The sequence below is a fragment of the Archocentrus centrarchus genome, chromosome 13, assembly GCF_007364275.1.
Source record: "Archocentrus centrarchus isolate MPI-CPG fArcCen1 chromosome 13, fArcCen1, whole genome shotgun sequence".
Classification (NCBI taxonomy): domain Eukaryota; kingdom Metazoa; phylum Chordata; class Actinopteri; order Cichliformes; family Cichlidae; genus Archocentrus; species Archocentrus centrarchus.
Window position 1 is genome coordinate 29812626 of NC_044358.1, and position 18383 is coordinate 29831008.

The window sequence follows — 18383 nt, forward strand, 5'->3', positions numbered from 1 at the left end:
TTCTCATCCCCCTCTCCCAGGAGTACCATTCTGTGAGCTGCGCGAGCATTTTGGAGAGGAGTTCTTTGGTCTCTGCTTTGAAGAAAATGAGCGTGTACTTCGGGCTGTGGGTGGCAACCTCCAGGATTTCTTCAATGGCTTTGACGCCATTTTGGAACACATTCGCACCTCCACAGGGCGCCGTGCCTCATCTGAGAGCCCCTCCTTCCAGTGTAAGGATCCCCGCGAGGAGGACAAAGGGAGAAGAAAATTGGACAAAGTTGGAGATCAGGCAGAAAGAAATGGAGGAGGAAAAGTATTGGTTCTTCATTGCTTCAACCCTGCCCCTGTTGTTGGATTGGTCATGCCAGGCTTGATCAGAGCTGTTGCCAGGCGCATCTTTCATTCACAAGTTGAGGTGGAAGAGGTGCCCCCCCTAACTCCCTTGTTGCCTAATAAAGATACAGAAAACACAGACTGTGACTCCACGACCCCGACTCCGACCGCGTCCCCCACTGCCTCGCCCTCCTCGTCCCCATCCCCTCCCTCTCCTTTTCCGACTACTGCTCCAGCAGTTTGCCTCTCCTTCCAAATCCAGGAGACAAGCCCTCCTTCTATCTCTTCCCTCCCTAACGCTGCCTCGGCGAGCACTAAACGGCCCCCACTCTCGCTCTCCGCCAACCCCAGTGATCTGTGCATTGGCCTGGCCACGTTTTGCCGTGCCTTTCCATTTCACCTTGTCCTGGGGCCTCACATGGAGCTACTGCAGCTTGGAGAAGGACTGAGGAAACAGACTCGCATTGAGACTTACCGGAGCCTCTCATTCAGGGACTGTTTTGAGATTGTCTCACCTAAGATGGATCCCTCCTTCCAGGGCATCCTGCTGAGGCTTGCATCCCCATTTACTATTCGTACCAGGCCCGACACCTCACAGGCTGGCACCAAGGAGAAGGTAAAGCTATCCTATGTAGAAGATAACACTGCTGCTCGTGCCACACTGTATCGGCGGTTTTTGCAGATGCAGGTCTTGATTGATAAGGATGATGCTATCATGTTTTAATCAACAGATCAACAAATCTAACCATGCCATGAATTTATTCCAGAAATAATTACTGTCTTTGTTGCCACAGACACACACACAGATTATTAATAAGCATGATGGACTTGGGTGCTATTGGAACAGGTGACATACTGTATCACTGTTGAGACAAGCATGGCTGAAAAATGGCTCTCCCATTGCAGTTTTGATCAGTGAACCGTAGCATAGTGTTGGGCACACTAATCCATGCTTAGCCTGATGAGAGGAGCACATGCTCTTTGTCATATCCACGCCTAGGGTTTTCCGTACCATGAAAAATTAATCGTTGTGTGAGTCTTTTAAGTTTGTTACAAATGTCCCCAGATACCGACTTGTTCATTGTGACCTAAGTCAAGGCCGAGTCAATATATGGAAATTTGAATTACTGGCTGAACTTCTCAGTCTTGTCTTTTATCTCAAAAAAAAAAAAAAAAAATTGTGTTGTATTGAATTCTATTCCACATCATTACGTCAGCACCCACCAGCCTGTAATGATTTTGCTTGGGAGAGGTGTGGTTTGAAATGGTTCCAGTTTGCAAGAAAGAATCAATCAGTGGGACTTGTGTGCTATATCCAGTTCTTTATTGATTGGATGGCCTCCACAGGTTGCCAGTGATAGCACCAAACACCCTGACGCTAAACAGAATTGACAGAGAGGAGATTAATCAGTGTAGCTATGGTGCTGCGCCGTGGGTGATTGTGTGTTCGTGTAGATTGGGTGAAATAAGTATGTCTTAAGCTTTAGCTGCAGAGAGATACATTAATTAAAAAAATTCCTATCTAGTGTATCCACAGGTCAGAAATTTACCTCTTAGATCCACCGTGAAGCTAAAAGCTAGTTCATTTTGGCTCCAAATTTCCACCCGTCCAACCCGAAACGAAGGTTTGGGCACAATGATTTAGGTAAATAGATGGTATTCGTCTGATTTTGAATCACTCAGAATGTTGTTTTCACATTTCTGTATTTGTCCTGTTCCTCTGCTGTCCTTTTTAGTGGTAGCTTGTGTAACAGGTGGCTTATTCTGTGGTGAGATGAGAGATGAGATGATTTTAAGTGCCAGGACTTATGCAGGCAGACTGTTTTGGCAATTCTAAGCACAGATGCTATTTTTACTCATGTAGGCAAAGCAGCGCCATGAGCAAAAGGGTGGGTGAATATAAATGATGGTGGATGGTATGGAAAGAAATCTTTACCTATCTGGCTCTATAGCTGATGCAACTGGGACAATTAAATTATTTTATGTATGATATTATTGTAGCATAATAAATGACACTATGGATCTACAGCCAGTGGTAGATAGTGCTTTTAAAATCTCTTCCATGCTATATGTTTTTCTCCTTATCTAAAAACTTTTTTTTTTTTTTTACATAATGTGCACTGACATAAACATAGGGAAAGACAATAAAAAAGAGAGGAAAATAAACAATTGTACATATTACAGATTCCATTAAAAAATGTGTGTGAGTGAGTGAACATGTGTATGAAGCCATTGTATGGTCATGTGGATTCAGGTTATATGGATACATGACATCATAAATACTTAATAACAACAAAAAAAACAATAATAATAACAATAATGTTAATAATAATCACAGTACTAATAACAATACTAATAATATCATCTGTAATAATACCACCACCATCACCACTAGTACATCTGCTATTACTGATAATGATAACAATATTGAGAAGAAAAAGAGAAAGTAAAATTAAAACTATTAATAAAAAATATGAATATAAATAATAAAAGGGGGGGGGGGGGCAAGGAAAACTATGACCCTGGACATTGGGGTGGTACTGGGTGATCCTCATTAAAGGTCCCATGGTGTTTCAGAGAGGGGGAGGTGTCATCATTGGACAGGTTAGAAGTGTTTTTTTCTTTATTTTTTTAAAGTCCAATAGTATAAATAATTGAAAATTATGACATTTGTTCTAGTTTTCTGCAAATGGACTAGTGTGTATGTGTGTGCATCTTCTTCTTTCTTCAAATTTATGCAGTGGCGAATACAATACATCTAGGAACTGCTACCCTTAATTATCATATTTTAATTAAATATAAAAAAAAAATTGATGTTGATATTGAACTTAGAAATGTGATGTAGATGCTAAGATGCGTACAGATAGGGCTCCACTTAAGTGTTGTTGGTCTTGGTTTGGCCAGTTTTATTTCTTGACACATTCATCCGAACAGCTAATAACACAACGCATACCGTATTTTCCGGAGTATAAGTCGCACTTTTTTTCATAGTTTGGCTGGGGGTGCGACCTATACTCCGGAGCGACGTATATGTGACATTTATAACACATGAACCAAAATACTCCAGCCACTTGACATCTCCGTGAACTGCAGCTTTAAGGCAGTCTTGCGTAACCTGTGGGCGCAGTGGATGATGGATGGAGAGCACAGCTTAACGGCAACTGGGAGAATGCGCCACCCAACTTTCCTGGAAGTCATTGGATGGATCAAGAAAACATGGGCTTCAGTGACAACCAAACCATCCTGTTGGGATTCAGAAAGGCTGGAATAATTGGAACTGCAGCTGACGACGAGTCTGACTAACGCGACACAGAAGAGGAAGCGGCGCTTCGTCTACGGAGTGTACGGAATTGTTTAGAAGTGACACCGAGGATGAAGAATTCAATGGATTGATGGTTTGGTTAACTTGTTAGTATGTTCTTTATGCTATGGTTATCTGAATAACTTAATGTTACGTTAACATACTGTAGCGATTCTCTTAGTTAGAGAGCGTGTTGATGTTGTGGGATTTCGGACTGTTCGGGAGGTTCGTGAAGGCAGCATGGAGAGAGAGAAAAAGACCGAGAGCTTGCCTGTGTGTGTGTTGCTGTTCCGCTGTTGTAGTTGTGGTTGGCGTGGCTGTGGCCTACAGCAGCCGTTTTTTTGTTAATAAAGACGATCTTTGTTGTGAATATCGCCGACTTTGGAAGTGTGTTTACAACGTAACAATACCGAACACGTGTTCGTTGTGCGTCATGTAGCTGAATGTGCTACGTTAGCATAACGTAGGTGTAACCGTGTTCGTCCTGTTCTTTAATCCATTATTATTTTAAATTGCCGTTCAAGATGGAATTTGTGCTCTGAGTCTCGGATTCTATCAACCCCCCCCCCCCCCCCCCCCCACCCAAAAAAAAGTGCGACTTATAGTCCAGTGCGACCTATATATGTTTTTTCTTCTTTATTATGCATTTTTTGGCTGGTGCGACCTATACTCCGGAGCGACGTATAGTCCGAAAAATACGGTAATAACAATGCACTGCAAGGTCCACATTCCCTCAGCAGTCAGATGCCCCCCCCCCCCCGTTCACAGTCAGATCTCGAGCACCACTACAGCCTCTCCTCTCAAGCTTTCATCTTCTCTCTGTCAGTGTCTCTTATAAATTCACTGTAATTCTCTCTTTCTCCTTGTCTACTGCTTACTGAGGTCTGTCTCTTTCCTCAAAAAGATTTTCTGTTTCTTATCTCACATATTCAAATCCTTTTCATTTTCTCCCACTTTTTTTTTTAAATCTGGGAGTAAATTAATTAAAAAAAAAAAATTTTTTATCTGTCAAAAATTCAACTATAATTGCTCAAAAAAATGCCAGGTGCATCCGGTTGGCAAAACACGAACCTAAGTTACTGACTAGAGCTACAGTCAAGCGATTTCGTGTGAAATCAGGCTTAAAATCATCCACAGTCCTCTAGTTAAAAAGGTATTTTAGCACATTTCACAGAGTCAGCGTAGCTTCCTTCGGTGTGCATCACCAAACCTAGCACCGCTAAAATTTAAAGTAATCCAGTAATTGGCTAGAAACTTTAAAGTATGTGTTTACGGAGCAGGCAAACATAGTTTTTCCTAATTTTTGCCCTGTGAATCTTGCGTCACCTGGGCAGACAGGCAGAAAAAAGGAGAGGATGGGCTGACATTTTCACTAGAAAGGGCAGACAGTGAAGGCGACGGGCCAAGGTAAAGAGGCCTCACTCCAGTGTCGCACAATGTGTGTGCTTGTTTGGATGGCCTGCAGTGAATTTTCAGTTTGACTTCTTTCCTCTCTTCACCCAGGGATATGGGCTGTGCAAGAGACCTGCTGAAAAGGTCAGCTTGCTTCTGCCTCTGTCTCTCTGCACAGTGAACACTGTGGCCAACACAGTGAATGCACACAGGGTGCACTCTTATATACTCACCTCTAGCTGATGCATCATCTCCTTCGTCATGTTTCGCTCACACTGGAGCTTTAGTGGTTGCTACAACCGAGGTAAATTCCTCAATTTTTGAGAAGTTATGCAGTTTCATTTTGGGAAGGTAAACAAAAAGCTCCTTTCAAACCTGCAGAATTTAAACACCTTGGCTTAATGCCTGAGTGAACATCCTTGTTACTTTTCTGTAAAGGTCCCAACAGTATTCTTACTTGGTCAGACCTAGAAACTTTTAATAAATCCAAATGATGTGGCTGTGGTGAATGGATAATTAATGGATCGTGACCACCCTCTGCACCAATTATTGGACACGCAGCTGAATATTTTCTCTAACATCTGCCACTCTGCCACAAAGACAGATAGAGAAAGTCTTTGCTGCCTAATACCTGGATTTCTTTGTTGGGTGTTTTCACATCTGTGTTGTTTAGTCTGTTTAAATTGGGCTCTGGTTTTCCCCCTTGATGCGGTTCATTTGTGCAGATGTGAACACGAGACCCTTAGGAGGATATGGTCTCGCTCCGGTTCCAGATGAACTCCAGAGCAGTTTGTTTATGTTTAAAGGTTAAGGTGCACGCTGCAAGTTTGAGCTAAATGCCTTCCTGTAGCCAGTTACACTTTGCATTCTGGGATGAAGCAGAGTACCGTAGATGTGCAGCGTATATAGACTAGCTGTAAAGCAACTAGCTGTAAAATGGACCGAGGACTCACTATTCCAGAACACAGTACCTTCATGTTTTTACTTCTGTTGCTCCTGCCCCAGGCACATCTGGCTAATAAGGGGTCTGAACACTTTCACATAGTTTGTAGTCATGCATTGGTTCATTTGGAGTTTTCTCTGTGTGAAAAGAGACCACGCCACAGGAAAAGGCTACAAGTTTGCAAACTCATCAACTGATTCGGATGAGAGTGAACCCACTATACAGTGCCAGTCAAAAGTTTGGACACTCCTTCTCATTCAGCGGTTTCTCGTTATTTTAAAATTTTTCGCATTGTAGATTAATACTAAACTATGAAGAAATACATATGGAATTATTTAGTAAACAAAAAAAAAGTTAAACAAACCAGAATATGGTTTATATTTTAGATTCTTCAAAGTAGGCACTTCTTGTTTAGATGACAGCTTTGCACATCTTGGCATTTTCTCAGTCAGTTTTATGATGAAACTGACTCCCATCAGGACCGCCCCAGGAAAGGAAGTCCAAGAGTTACCTCTCTTGCACTAAATAAGTTCATCAGAGTTACCAGCATCAGAAACCACACCCCAGATAAGAGCCCACCTTAATGCTTCACAGAGTTCAAGTAGCACACACATCTCAACATCAACTGTTCAGAGAAGAGTGCGTGAATCTGGACTTTATGGTCAAATGGCTGCAGAAGAAGAAGAAGCCACTTCTAAGGAAGAACAGCAAGAGGGAGTGAATGGCTTGGGCCAAGGAACACAAGGAATGGACATTAGACCAATGGAAAGCTTTGGTCTGATGTCCAAATTTGAGATTTTTTGGTTCCAAACGCCATGTCTTTGTAAGAAAAGGTGAGCGGATGGTTCCTACATGTGTAGTTCCCACTGTGAAGTATGGAGGAGGAAGTGTGATGGTATGGGAGTGCTTTGCTGGTGACGCTGTTGGTGATTTATTCAAAATCCAAGGCACACTTAACCAGCATGGCTACCACAGCATTCTGCAGCAACATGCCATCCCATCTGGTTTGTGCTTAGTGGGACCATCATTTGTTTTTCAACAGAACAATGACCCCAAACACACCTCCAGGCTATGTAAGGGCTATTTGACCAAGAAGGAGGGTGATGGAGTGTTGTGTCAGATGACCCGACCTCCACAATCACCTGACCTAAACCCAGTTGAGATGGTTTGGGGTGAGTTGGACTGCAGAGTGAAGGCAAAGCAGCCAACAAGTGCTCAGCACCTCTGGGAACTCCTTCAAGAATGTTGGAAAACCATTTCAGGTGATTACCTCATGAAGCTGATCTAGAGAATGCCAAGAGTGTGCAAAGCTGTGATCAAAGCAAAAGATGACTGCTTTGAAGAATCTACATGATTCCTTCATAGTCTGCATGACTTCTGTATAAATTTAAAATGTAGGAAAAAAAGAAAAACATTGAATGAGAAGGTGTGACCAAAGTTTTGACTGGTACTGTATCTCATGTCTGAGAAAGGCTGTCAGTTTTGGTGACATTTTTTTGGGTCAAGCTCTGAATGCACTGGATTTTGATATTTTCTTACTCTTTAAAATAACAGGATGAATAACTCAGAATCCATGAATCACAACACCTGCCTCCGCAGTAGTGATGCTTTTGTTACTAATATCAAAAAGTTCCCAGACTCTTTGGGTCAAAGAGTCAAAATTATGGTTAGGATGAGTCAGTGGAAGTCTAAGTGAGCGGTGTGTGTGGAGTGTTCGATATTAGCTGAAGCCTAGACCAGCTTTTTTTTTTTTTTTTAAATCTTCAGCAGATTTTTGGCAGTTATTCATAACACAGTGTGTTTTGGGTAGCCACATAAAAATCCTGCTAAATGCTAGTTGACAAAGTGTGGTGTGAACAAGAATTTGTGAAGGCTGAGGAGTGCCTGCTTGAACAACCATCAGGATGTACAAATCTGCAATGTAATACTTACGCAGCAAATGCTTCTGTACTGCATACGTAGGGCCTCTCGAGCGAGGTTTGTTTGTGTGGGCATCATTTGTGCACCTGCTTGTCTGAGTACAAAGAAAATCTTGACATTAGCGCCGCCTTTGATCTGAGACAGATAAATCGCTGCCGTCACCATTTGTTCAGCGGCGAGTGCTTTGAAAATCATTGTCCTTCCTGTCTATGTTTACAATTGATACATTTATCAAATGCGGTGACAAGGAAGAAGGGGTAGAGCTGACAGACTGGGAGAAAGCATTAGAAGTGATGAACATGGTGAAAATATATTTAGTCTTGAGATTGTTGAGACAAAGAAAACTAAAATAGAAAGAGACTGTTTGATACAGATTTAGCACTTCAGTGCTTCAGTAACATTTGCTACAAAAATTGACAATTCAACCCCGGTGTGATAAGGCCTTAAAATTAATGCGCCAACATGTCCAAATAAAGGCAAAGTAATTGCATTAATCTGTCTGATGTTGTTTACATTCATCAAATCTGTTTCCCACCTAAATATCAATCTGCTGCGGACTACTGCTGCCCCAAATACTACTTTTTGGGCCCCAGAGATTTGGTAGTGTGCAACGCTGAGGTTTTAGAACTGTTTCACTAACTAAATCACCGTTCATGTAAGTTAAAGATAATGGCCATGATGACGTGAATTTCAGGAGAAAGTAACAGAATGTCTCTTAATTTTTCTCTCACACAGCACACAGACTGCGTCTTGATGCTGCAGCTTGCTGAACTGTATAATGGTGAGAGAGGTGCGCCTCTCTCTCTGAAACTGATTTCTAGTTGCAGTACTAACCACAGGGTGATTGTAGGTGATTGTAGGTGATTTAAAAAAAAAAAAAAGCTGCTGAAGGCCTGTGAAAAGTCATTAAATCTTGGTGGCACCAGTGTGAAAGTCACTGAGCTGTCAGTTGTTAAGTCTGAGAAGGTATATATTTCCACATTTAAAAAAAAAGCTAATCCAAAACTTAAAAACCAAATGGCAGCTCAGCGGTCAGCACTGTCACCTCACCGCAAGGATGTCCTGGGTTCAAATCCACCAGCAGGCTGGGCCTTTCTGTGTGGAGTTTACATGTTCTCCCTGTGCATGTGTGGGTTCCTTCTGAGTTCTCCAGCTTCCTTCCACAGTCCAAAGACATTTATGTTAGCTTGATCGGTGATTCTGAATTGGCTGTAGGTGTGCATGTGACCTGATTTGGATAAATGGTTAACAAAAGATAGATGAATGGATGGATAGATAGATGAATACCTATGTCACAAATGAAGGTCCAAATATTCAAGAGCAGACCGATTATAGTTGCTCCTAACAGCTGCATTTAAACGTCATCGCTGTTTTTCCAGGGTGTGTGTAAGCGTGTGTGCATTTGTGGTTGTATGCATGTCTTACTGGGAGAGTGTGATATAAGTGAACTGTCCGATATAGCCAGAGTGTTTTTGCCATTTGTCTGTGTGTGTGTGTGTGTGTGTGAGTGACTCATTGACTCGTTGCTGCTCAGTGCCTGTTCATGCAAATGAGAGTCTGTTGACGTGCCAGAGTCTGCTCACAAAAGACAATCCATTAGCTGTCTGTTCCACCTCCTGCTATCCTTCTTCCAGCCTCGCTCCCTCTCTCGTACTTCTCTTCCATTTTTTAAAGTCGAGTGCGTCTCATCCCCCCCCCCCCCCCCCCCCCCCCCCCCCCATGCCTCTCTCTTTCTGTTTGGTCTCCATCTCTCCCCCTTCACTTTCTGCCTCTGTTTACATCTCCCTACCTTTCAGCTGTGTTTTATCCTTTACCCTCCTTCCTCTCATATTCACGTACCTTCGGCTCCTTGCTGCCAATGGCCATAGCAACCTGATTCTGTGCTTTCCAGTAGTCTTAATATGTAAAATCTAAATATTAAGGCACAACAACATTGCGTAAGTGGAAAAGAAATGTGCACTTGGACTGACTTTAGGGTGGAGTATGGTGTTGGGTGGAGTAATCAAGCTGTTGGTAATATGTAGGTTTGATCAGAATACTGATTTGCTCTGGTGTGATTTAATGAGGAAAAATGCCTTTCATTTTTTTTAAGCTAGTTTCCTTCTGACCGTTCAAGGTTAGAAAAAGCACTGGGATGTCACTAACTAATTACTAACTACTGCTTATCTCATAGGCAGAGAGGTACCCTGAAGGTACACCTTATAGTGAACACACATTAACCTTGAAGCGTGCCACAGCCTGCTAAAAACAAGAATCACTACAATATACTGGAGTAGGGGTACAACATACTGACCTTTCCTTACAATCTGCTTTCATAAAAAACATTTCAGTGCCTCCTGTAGCTTCTCCCTTTCTAAAACCTGATCATACCTTTTTGTTGTTGTCTGTCTTCTTTCTGTGTTTGTTGTGTATTTGCTAACCTGTCACACTTTCATCACAACCTTTCCTTTCTGCTTGTTCTTCCAGCTGTTTCTATAATACTATTTTTCACCACTGGCTTCCCTTTTTTTACTCTTCCACTTTCACCCATTTCTCCTAACCTTCTCCCTGCGTCTGTGTTGTGTTCTTTTCTAACCACTGTGTTCCTTTTGCCTTACCTCCCCACAGTTCACTCACCTCCTCTTTCTCTGTGCTGTGATGACAGAGATGCAGGCAGAAGCAGAAGAGAGTGCTGAGCTAAACAGAGACGCACAACTAGGCCAGCACAACTGCCTCCAGGGACGTGTGTGTGTGTGTGTGTGTGTGTGTGTGTGTGTGTGTGTGTGTGTGTATGATTGTGTGAGTTTGTTGGACTAACACAGAAAATGGGAGTGACAGAGCCACCGAGACGGACATTCAGAGCAAGGTGGTGAGGCAGTGGTATAATTATACCTACTGTACATAGAAAAAAAACCAAACAGTTTTTAGATACAAAATTTTACCTTCATTGTGAAACAGAAGCAGAAAATTAAAGAGTGTGTCAATCAAAGGAAACTAACAACTGTGAATGTTGCCAGTCCTTGCAGAAGGTCATGCCACATCTTGAGGATGGTCTACAATCATTGCTGGATATTTGAAGGGCTGATATGCTAATGCTGTGATACAGCACAGCTCACATTTCAGACATTACAGTGCACATAAATCTGTCTATTACTAGACTTCATATAACGACCTTAGCTTTAACTTTGGGCTTTTTAATGTTGATTAGAAATCGTTTAGGCTTCTGTTTGTCATGCTCTAAGCAGTTTCTCATGAGAACTTGCAAGTGCCTGATATTTATTCATGGTCTCACTGCTGTATACTGTACTGTAGTACAAGTGATTTTGATAGTATTTGTGTGGCCTATTCTGGTATAATAATGGATCATGTGAATCTTGCAAATGCAAAAACAAATTGCCTTTTGGGAAATATGGATACTGTGCAAAAATCTTGGACCAGCCCTCAGTTTTCAGATGTGGCAAGCCTGAAAACTATCTACAGCAGATGAACAGTATCTGAAAGTCATGTCTTCAAGAAATAGGGGAAAAAAAATCCAGCAAAGGTTGTAAGGTTGTAGAGAGGTACAACAGCCATCTGTAAAACACAGCAGAAGCTCTGTCATGGTTTGGGGCTGCATTTCAGCCAGTGGTGTTGGGGATCTTGTCAAAATGAATAGAATAGAATAGAATCTTTATTTGTCATTATAAAGAATGTACAATGAGATTGGAGGGGATTATGAATGTAGAAAAGCACAGTCACATTTTGCACTACCATCTGGAAAGCATCTAATTGGCAACAGCTTCATTCTTTCAGCGCTGCAATGATCTCAAACACACTGCCAATGGAGTAAAAGCATACCTGAATACAAAACCCACAGTGGAACACAATCAGTCATGGATTGGCCTCCCCAGAGCCCGGACCTCAACATTATTGAAGCAGTGTGGGATCATCTTGACAGAGAACAAAAGGCAGCCAAGATCCAAAGAAGAGCTTTGAATGTCCTTCAAGAAGCCTGGAGAACTATTCCTGAAAACTACTTAAAGAAATTACATGAAATCTGCCTAAGAGAGTTATATTCCATGTGTGTTTCAATGAATCTGTGAACCTATTTTCCAAGAACAATATAAAAAAAAAATAATGGGTGACAAGAAAAACAGGACTTATCATCCATAAATTGAGAAATACACTGATTCATTTAAAAAGAGAATTGACTGTAAACTTGATCTCCTTAATGACAAGCATATTCAGATCAACTTTGCATACCGACACTGCACGTCTACAAGTTATAATTTTACTTCAAAATGCTGTTCAAAGGTAGCCATCTCTTTCAAACTGTACTGTCATCCTTAAATAAAGTGAGAGGTCACATTCTTTCTTCTTTGTGCAAGTGTGAGGAACTCAGCCCTGCCTCCTCTGTAGAGAGCAGAGGCGATGAGAGAAAAACATCAAGGCCAAACTCTCCACTCACAACAGGGTTTCGAAAGACGTCTCTGGTTGGCAGCTGTGCTCCACGTTATCACACGTATTTATCAGCTGTTATTGGAACAATAACAGTAATTTCATTTTCTTTCTTATCTTCCTATAATATACTCCATACCAATGTATCATGCACCCTTAATTAATAGTGCATATCCTGTTACAGTAGCAGTCTGATAAGATGTACACGCTGAATGGAAACACGGAGGGACAGTCTAATAACTGAGCTGCAATCACTTTGTTTTGTGTAACTGAAAAAGTGACTTTTATTATTAATGCCTATGATCGTATTGTATCATCAAAATTTGTTCAAAAATTCTTAAAGAATGCAAACTTGTAATCCGTATGTCATTATTGAAACAGTGTTGCTGTGTTTCCAAATTTCAGCAGTTAGCTGGAGTGGAGTGAGGACGACTATAACTAAAATAAATTGTAAGGTGAATTTATAATTTGTGTTTTCATTCAAATCAGATTCCAAAGAGCAAGCATCTATATCACACTTAGTTTGATCATGTGAGAGAGATCAAAAAACAAAACAAAAACATTTAAAGACTGGGTAGAGACAGACCAGAGGGTGAGTAGTATATTTGTACTGATTTCACAGTCTCCATGGAGATGCTTGTTAGTATGTCAGACATGTAGGCCCTCCCACTTAGCCAGGCACAACCTCAGGAAACAGCAGCTCACAATGACATTTGTTCAGGTCGGCATATGTTTTTTTTTTTTAATATTCTCTGCATGCATTTGAGAGGGTGCTCCTGACTGTTTCCCAAACTTTAACATGACCCTGACAATATTTAATGCATTACTGTGGCAGCATGTGCATCTACAGTAATGCAGAGTTCACTATAATACTAAATGAACTCTGTCAACTGGTAGTTTTCATATTAACTGAATCGCATATGTGCAAATAATGTCTGTATGCATTTTTATACGCATGACTGTTGGTATATCTGAGAAACAGACAGTCAGGGGCCGTATGAGTGTGTCCCTCTTGGATGTATGTGTGGGGAAATGCTGTGTTTGTGTGTAGATGTAGACTGTATGTATTATGCAGACCTAGGAGAGTCTTGTGCTATAAATAAAACAGGGCTGCAGTGTGCTCACTGGCGGAATAATCTATCTGACACTATGGAGAAAGGGGGGAGAGCGAGAAGGAATGGAGCATACAGAGAGAAGAGTGTGTGTGTGTGGTTGGGGTTGGGGGGGGCTGAAAGACAGGTGAGGAGAGAATGAAAAAGAGAAACTAAAGAAAAGGAAGGAGCAGGGGTAAGGACTGGGCAGGAGAGAGAAGAATTAAGAAGACTGGTTAATCCGCAGGGCCTCTAGCACTGAGTTAGCACCATGACACAACTCAGAGTCATGTTCAAAAGGGCAGTAATGCCTTTCCTCACCATCTCCTTGGGTAATCCGCCATCCATGCTTGCCTCAGTCTTTCCCTTCTACAGTATGTCTGCAAGGAACAAAAGGCTGTTTGTTTTGTTTGTGTTCCTCACACCTGTGGTAAGGACCTGTTAAGGTCCTTCACACATTTGACATTGGGTGTAAGTGCTTGTGAGCAAAATGTCAGAAGCTATTAAAACCTCGCTTAAATCTCGCTGATATTTTGTAGATATTGTTGGCAGTCAGAGCTACAGTTTATTGATTGGGTTGTCTTTTTGATCACATCTTTTACTTTTTGGACATATACCAAACCAGTATTCACCTTCTTTGGGTGAAGGATTTGTGTTGTCTTTGGATGGACTGACATTGTAATGGTGACGGGATTGTCTTGTTAATAAAGTAGTCGCCACTTTATCCAGTTCTTACAGACTCTTTCCAAAGAACTACTGCGTGCATTATAGATTTGATGTTGCCTTGCTAAATGTTATTCAAAGTGCCAACTAAATCATAGTAATAGCTATTGCTGTAATTATAATCTGTGTTGCAGTTACAGCATTGTGCATATGTAAATGTGGATGTGTACAGCAATTATTTGTTTATTTGTATGATTGCATAGAATTTTGATACTGAGCACATTAATAAACAGCTGCCAAATAAACAGCTGTTGCCACGAGTTGACCTTGCAGTGTATCTAGAGGACTATAATGGCGCTTGATATAGCTGGATATTAAAAACATCAGTAGGTCTTTTATCAGTCATAATCCAAAAGCTTCATTCTTGTTTTATTAGTCCATATACATTAGATCATTATGTGTGTGTTAATAGTATTAATAGACTGCATAGCTAATGTAAAAACCACAATCTGCCAGCTTTCTCAAAGTTAAAAAAGTAAACACATTTACAGTTTTTGCCTCTGTAACTGTTCTCCCTGCCAGGTGATGGAGTTGAAGGGTCAGATGATCCATGTGCCTGAGTCATGCTCCGTGATGTTTCTGGGCTCTCCCCGTGTGGATAAGTTGGAGGAGCTGATGGGCAGAGGTCTCCACCTGTCAGACATCCCCATCCATGACGCCACACGGGATGTTATCCTGGTTGGGGAGCAGGCCAAGGCCCAGGATGGCCTGAAGAAGAGAATGGACAAACTCAAGGTAAAAAGGTTGACAGTGTATACTCTGAGTTTGCCGTTATGAAAAAATGAGCAATCTGATGTACCCTGTTGGTATAGGACAGGTGTGAACAAAATATATTTCACCTACTGAAACGGTTTGACCAGCATGGATACACTTACAGTCATCAGGCTCATGTCATTACTAACTGACCCAGTTATTAATGATAAAAATTAGTTGTTGCTTGGGCTATAGTATTTAATTATGACCAAGCCTTACCACTAACTAATAGGCCACAACATATACTGAGTATGTTTGGCTATCAAGAATAAGAAAGTATAAACTCTTTACTTAAACTGTAGTCATTCGTGTCCTGTGCTGCTTGCATTTGTTAAGTTGCATCCTTTTCTTGTGATGCCAACTATGAACTCAGTGATGATGATTATTGCTCATTGTCTATTGAAGTCCCAACACACACTGAGTATCTGCAGCAAGCTGCTCTTCTCTCTTTCTCTGTAGCCTGCCTAATGACTCACCTTCTTCTTTGCTGCCATTCAATATGGTATAGAACAACATGTAACCGTGACACTTGAAATGGTGAAACTATGCAAAAATATTCAGTATGTTTATTTTAGCTTTCCACGGTGTGCGAGATAACTCACTGAAGTGAACAAATTAAATCCAGTGCAGCAGCTGTACTGGCTACTTAAAGCTCCATGTTGACTGTATGAATGCTGCCTGGAAAAATGTGGCTCCTGGGACTTACTCTAATAATTTGCTTTCAAAGTACCCTTGAGCAAGTCACTGAATCTTGACCCAATCCTGTGCGTCTGCTCATTGCATCACTCTCACTGCAACTACACCCCCAGGCTAGTGTTATAAATAACTATGTCTGAGTCAACTTGCCTGCTTGAACAATGGTATAACACTAAGAAGCTTACCCAGAGACACAAATAAATATATACAGATACATGCAATCCAGAAAAAAAAAAAATCACACACAAACACATTTGCATCCACCAGCATTTTTTTAATTTGGTGCAGTACTCCCACATTTCAGCATCTCTGTCATCAGTGCCCTCTTCAAAGCAAAGCGCAAACCTCCCTCTCTTGTCTTCCAGGCCACGTTAGAGCGGACTCATCAGGCACTGGAAGAGGAAAAGAGGAGAACCGTGGACCTGCTTTATTCAATATTTCCGGGCGATGTGGCGCAGAAGCTGTGGCAGGGTCAGCCAGTGCCCGCTCGCAAGTTTGATGATGTCACAATGCTCTTCTCAGACATTGTGGGGTTTACTGCCGTGTGCGCCCAGTGTACACCCATGCAGGTCATCTCCATGCTGAATGAACTTTACACACGCTTCGACTACCAGTGTGGAATTCTGGATGTTTATAAGGTCAGTAGAGCGAAAGATGTCGGCCCCCTACATGGGATGTAGTAATGATACGTGCTGGATTTTTAAACTGAAAAAACAAAACAAAAACAAAGAACCCGTGAAATATAATCTATGGAGAGAGAAGCAGTTTGATTTGATTGGAAGGGAAGGGAAGAGGGGTTAAAATGTAATGACTTTATTGGTTAATGTGCATATTTGTGTAGAATGAGTTCATTGTTTCCATGAATTGAAACTTTCTCAGAAAGTTAGTGCCCTGATTTCTTGGAATCTTTAGTGTTACCACTTGAGCCAGCCTTTCCAGGGTGTGTCATTGTGCTTGTGTAAGTACGTATGCGTGTACTGTGTGTGTGCACGTGCTGTCATGTGTGGGTGCACTTGTGTTGTGGAAAAAGTAACTGATTAATGGCCAGTCTGTGAGAGCTTAACAAAGATGTGTCAATATTGTCCATCTGACAGTGTGGCTTTATGCCTAGTTACTGTATCACTGTAGTCTGCTGTCTTTTCCTCTTTTCTGTCCTTACTTTCTGTTACCAGATCCTCTTTTTTTTCTAGTCTTCACTCTTTCCACCTTTGCTCCTCTCCATCATCTTTCAACTCTATCTTGATACCTCAGTGAGCGTGACGACAGCATTCACTTTCCTTTAAAAATGTGCTGTTACTCTGTTATCTCTCAGAAATGTCACACACATCAGATACATGGAGAAATGAGATACACAGAGAAAAGGCAGAGAGACTGACTGTATGTAACAAGGTTTATGTGTATAGTGGTGGAAGAGTTAGTGTGTCAGCTTGTGCGTGTCAAAGAGAAAGGCAGAAACAGGAGGACATGGTGAGGAGACTGAATCACCCATATGTCGCCATTGTCATGGTTACTGTTGAAATGATTTAGCCGGTGGCAGGCCTTAATGAGAGCAGTTTGTCCCACCCCCTACCACACACACACACACACACACACACACACACACACACACACACACACACACACACACACACACACACACACACACACACACACACACACACACACACATCCTCTTGTGCAACTCTTTTTAAGTCTGTGTCAGCTTCCATGACACTTGGTTCACTTGGTTTGTATCTTCATGTAGCGATACGGAAAGAAATCCATGAAAGTGACATTTTGTTTGCTTTATTGACACGTGCATTCTTAAACTGTGGAGACTTCCTGCTATTGCAGACTCTGCCACAGTACACTGTAAACAGGGAGTAGGAAACACTTGGCTTCATGGATTAAATCTTCTTCTGTTCATGCAGCACCTTGCACATATTGGATTAGATCCCCTTTTGCCTTCAGATTTGTCTTAATTCTTCATGGCATAGATTCAACAAGGTGCTGGAAACATTCCTCAGTGATTTTGATCCATACTGACATGACAGCATCACACAGTTGCTGCAGATTTGTCAGCTGCCCATCCATGATGATCTCCTGTTCTTGGTGATTAAATTAAGATCTGGTGACTGTGGAAGCAGTGGTCAGCAACAATGCTGAGGTAGGCTGTAGTGTTTAAATGATGCTCAGTTGGTACAAAGGGGCCCAAAGTGTGACAAGACAGAGTGTGAGAGAGAACTGGCACTCGCTGGATATTTTCTGTTTTTCAGAATATTCTCTGTAAACCCTAGAGATGGTTTTGTAGGAAGATCCCAGTAGATCAGCAGCTTCTGAAATACTCAAACCAGCCCGTCTAGCACCAACAATCATGCCACATTCAAAGTCACTAAATCACCTTTCTTCCCCATTCTGATGCTCAGTTTGAACTGCAGGTTGTCTTAACCATGTCTATGGGCCTAAATGCATTGAGTAGCTGATGAGTTGAACTGGTGCATCCAAAAATGCAACAAGTGAGTGTATTTGGATTGATCCCAGCATCTCTGCCTCCCAACCCATTAAGAAGGAAGCACACAGTAGCAGTTGTTAATATATAAGACCATCATGATGTTCATTTACCAACAATTCACCACAGTAGAAACAATAACAAGATAAACTTACATTTTATGGGTTTTATAAAATATAGGTAATTATGTAATTATTAAAATACATTTTTACTGTCAATAAGCCAAGAGACAGACCGGATATATTTCATCAAGAATGAAGGCAGGTAGAGGTCTCTGCAGAACGGGAAGGAGGATTCCTCAGCTGTTTGGTGTAGTTAGGGGCAACCAACCACGTCTAACAGCTG

General features: G+C 41.6%; 1 protein-coding gene across 1 annotated transcript in view; it reads left to right on the forward strand.

The window, feature by feature from the left end:
- Positions 1 to 18383, forward strand: part of gucy1a2 (guanylate cyclase 1, soluble, alpha 2) — a 44312-nt gene that overhangs the window by 15404 nt on the left and 10525 nt on the right. The window contains exons 4-6 of the mRNA XM_030745046.1: positions 21 to 931; positions 14624 to 14836; positions 15916 to 16188. Of these exons, the coding sequence (XP_030600906.1) occupies positions 21 to 931; positions 14624 to 14836; positions 15916 to 16188 (1397 nt within the window). The remainder of the gene's footprint in view (positions 1 to 20; positions 932 to 14623; positions 14837 to 15915; positions 16189 to 18383) is intronic.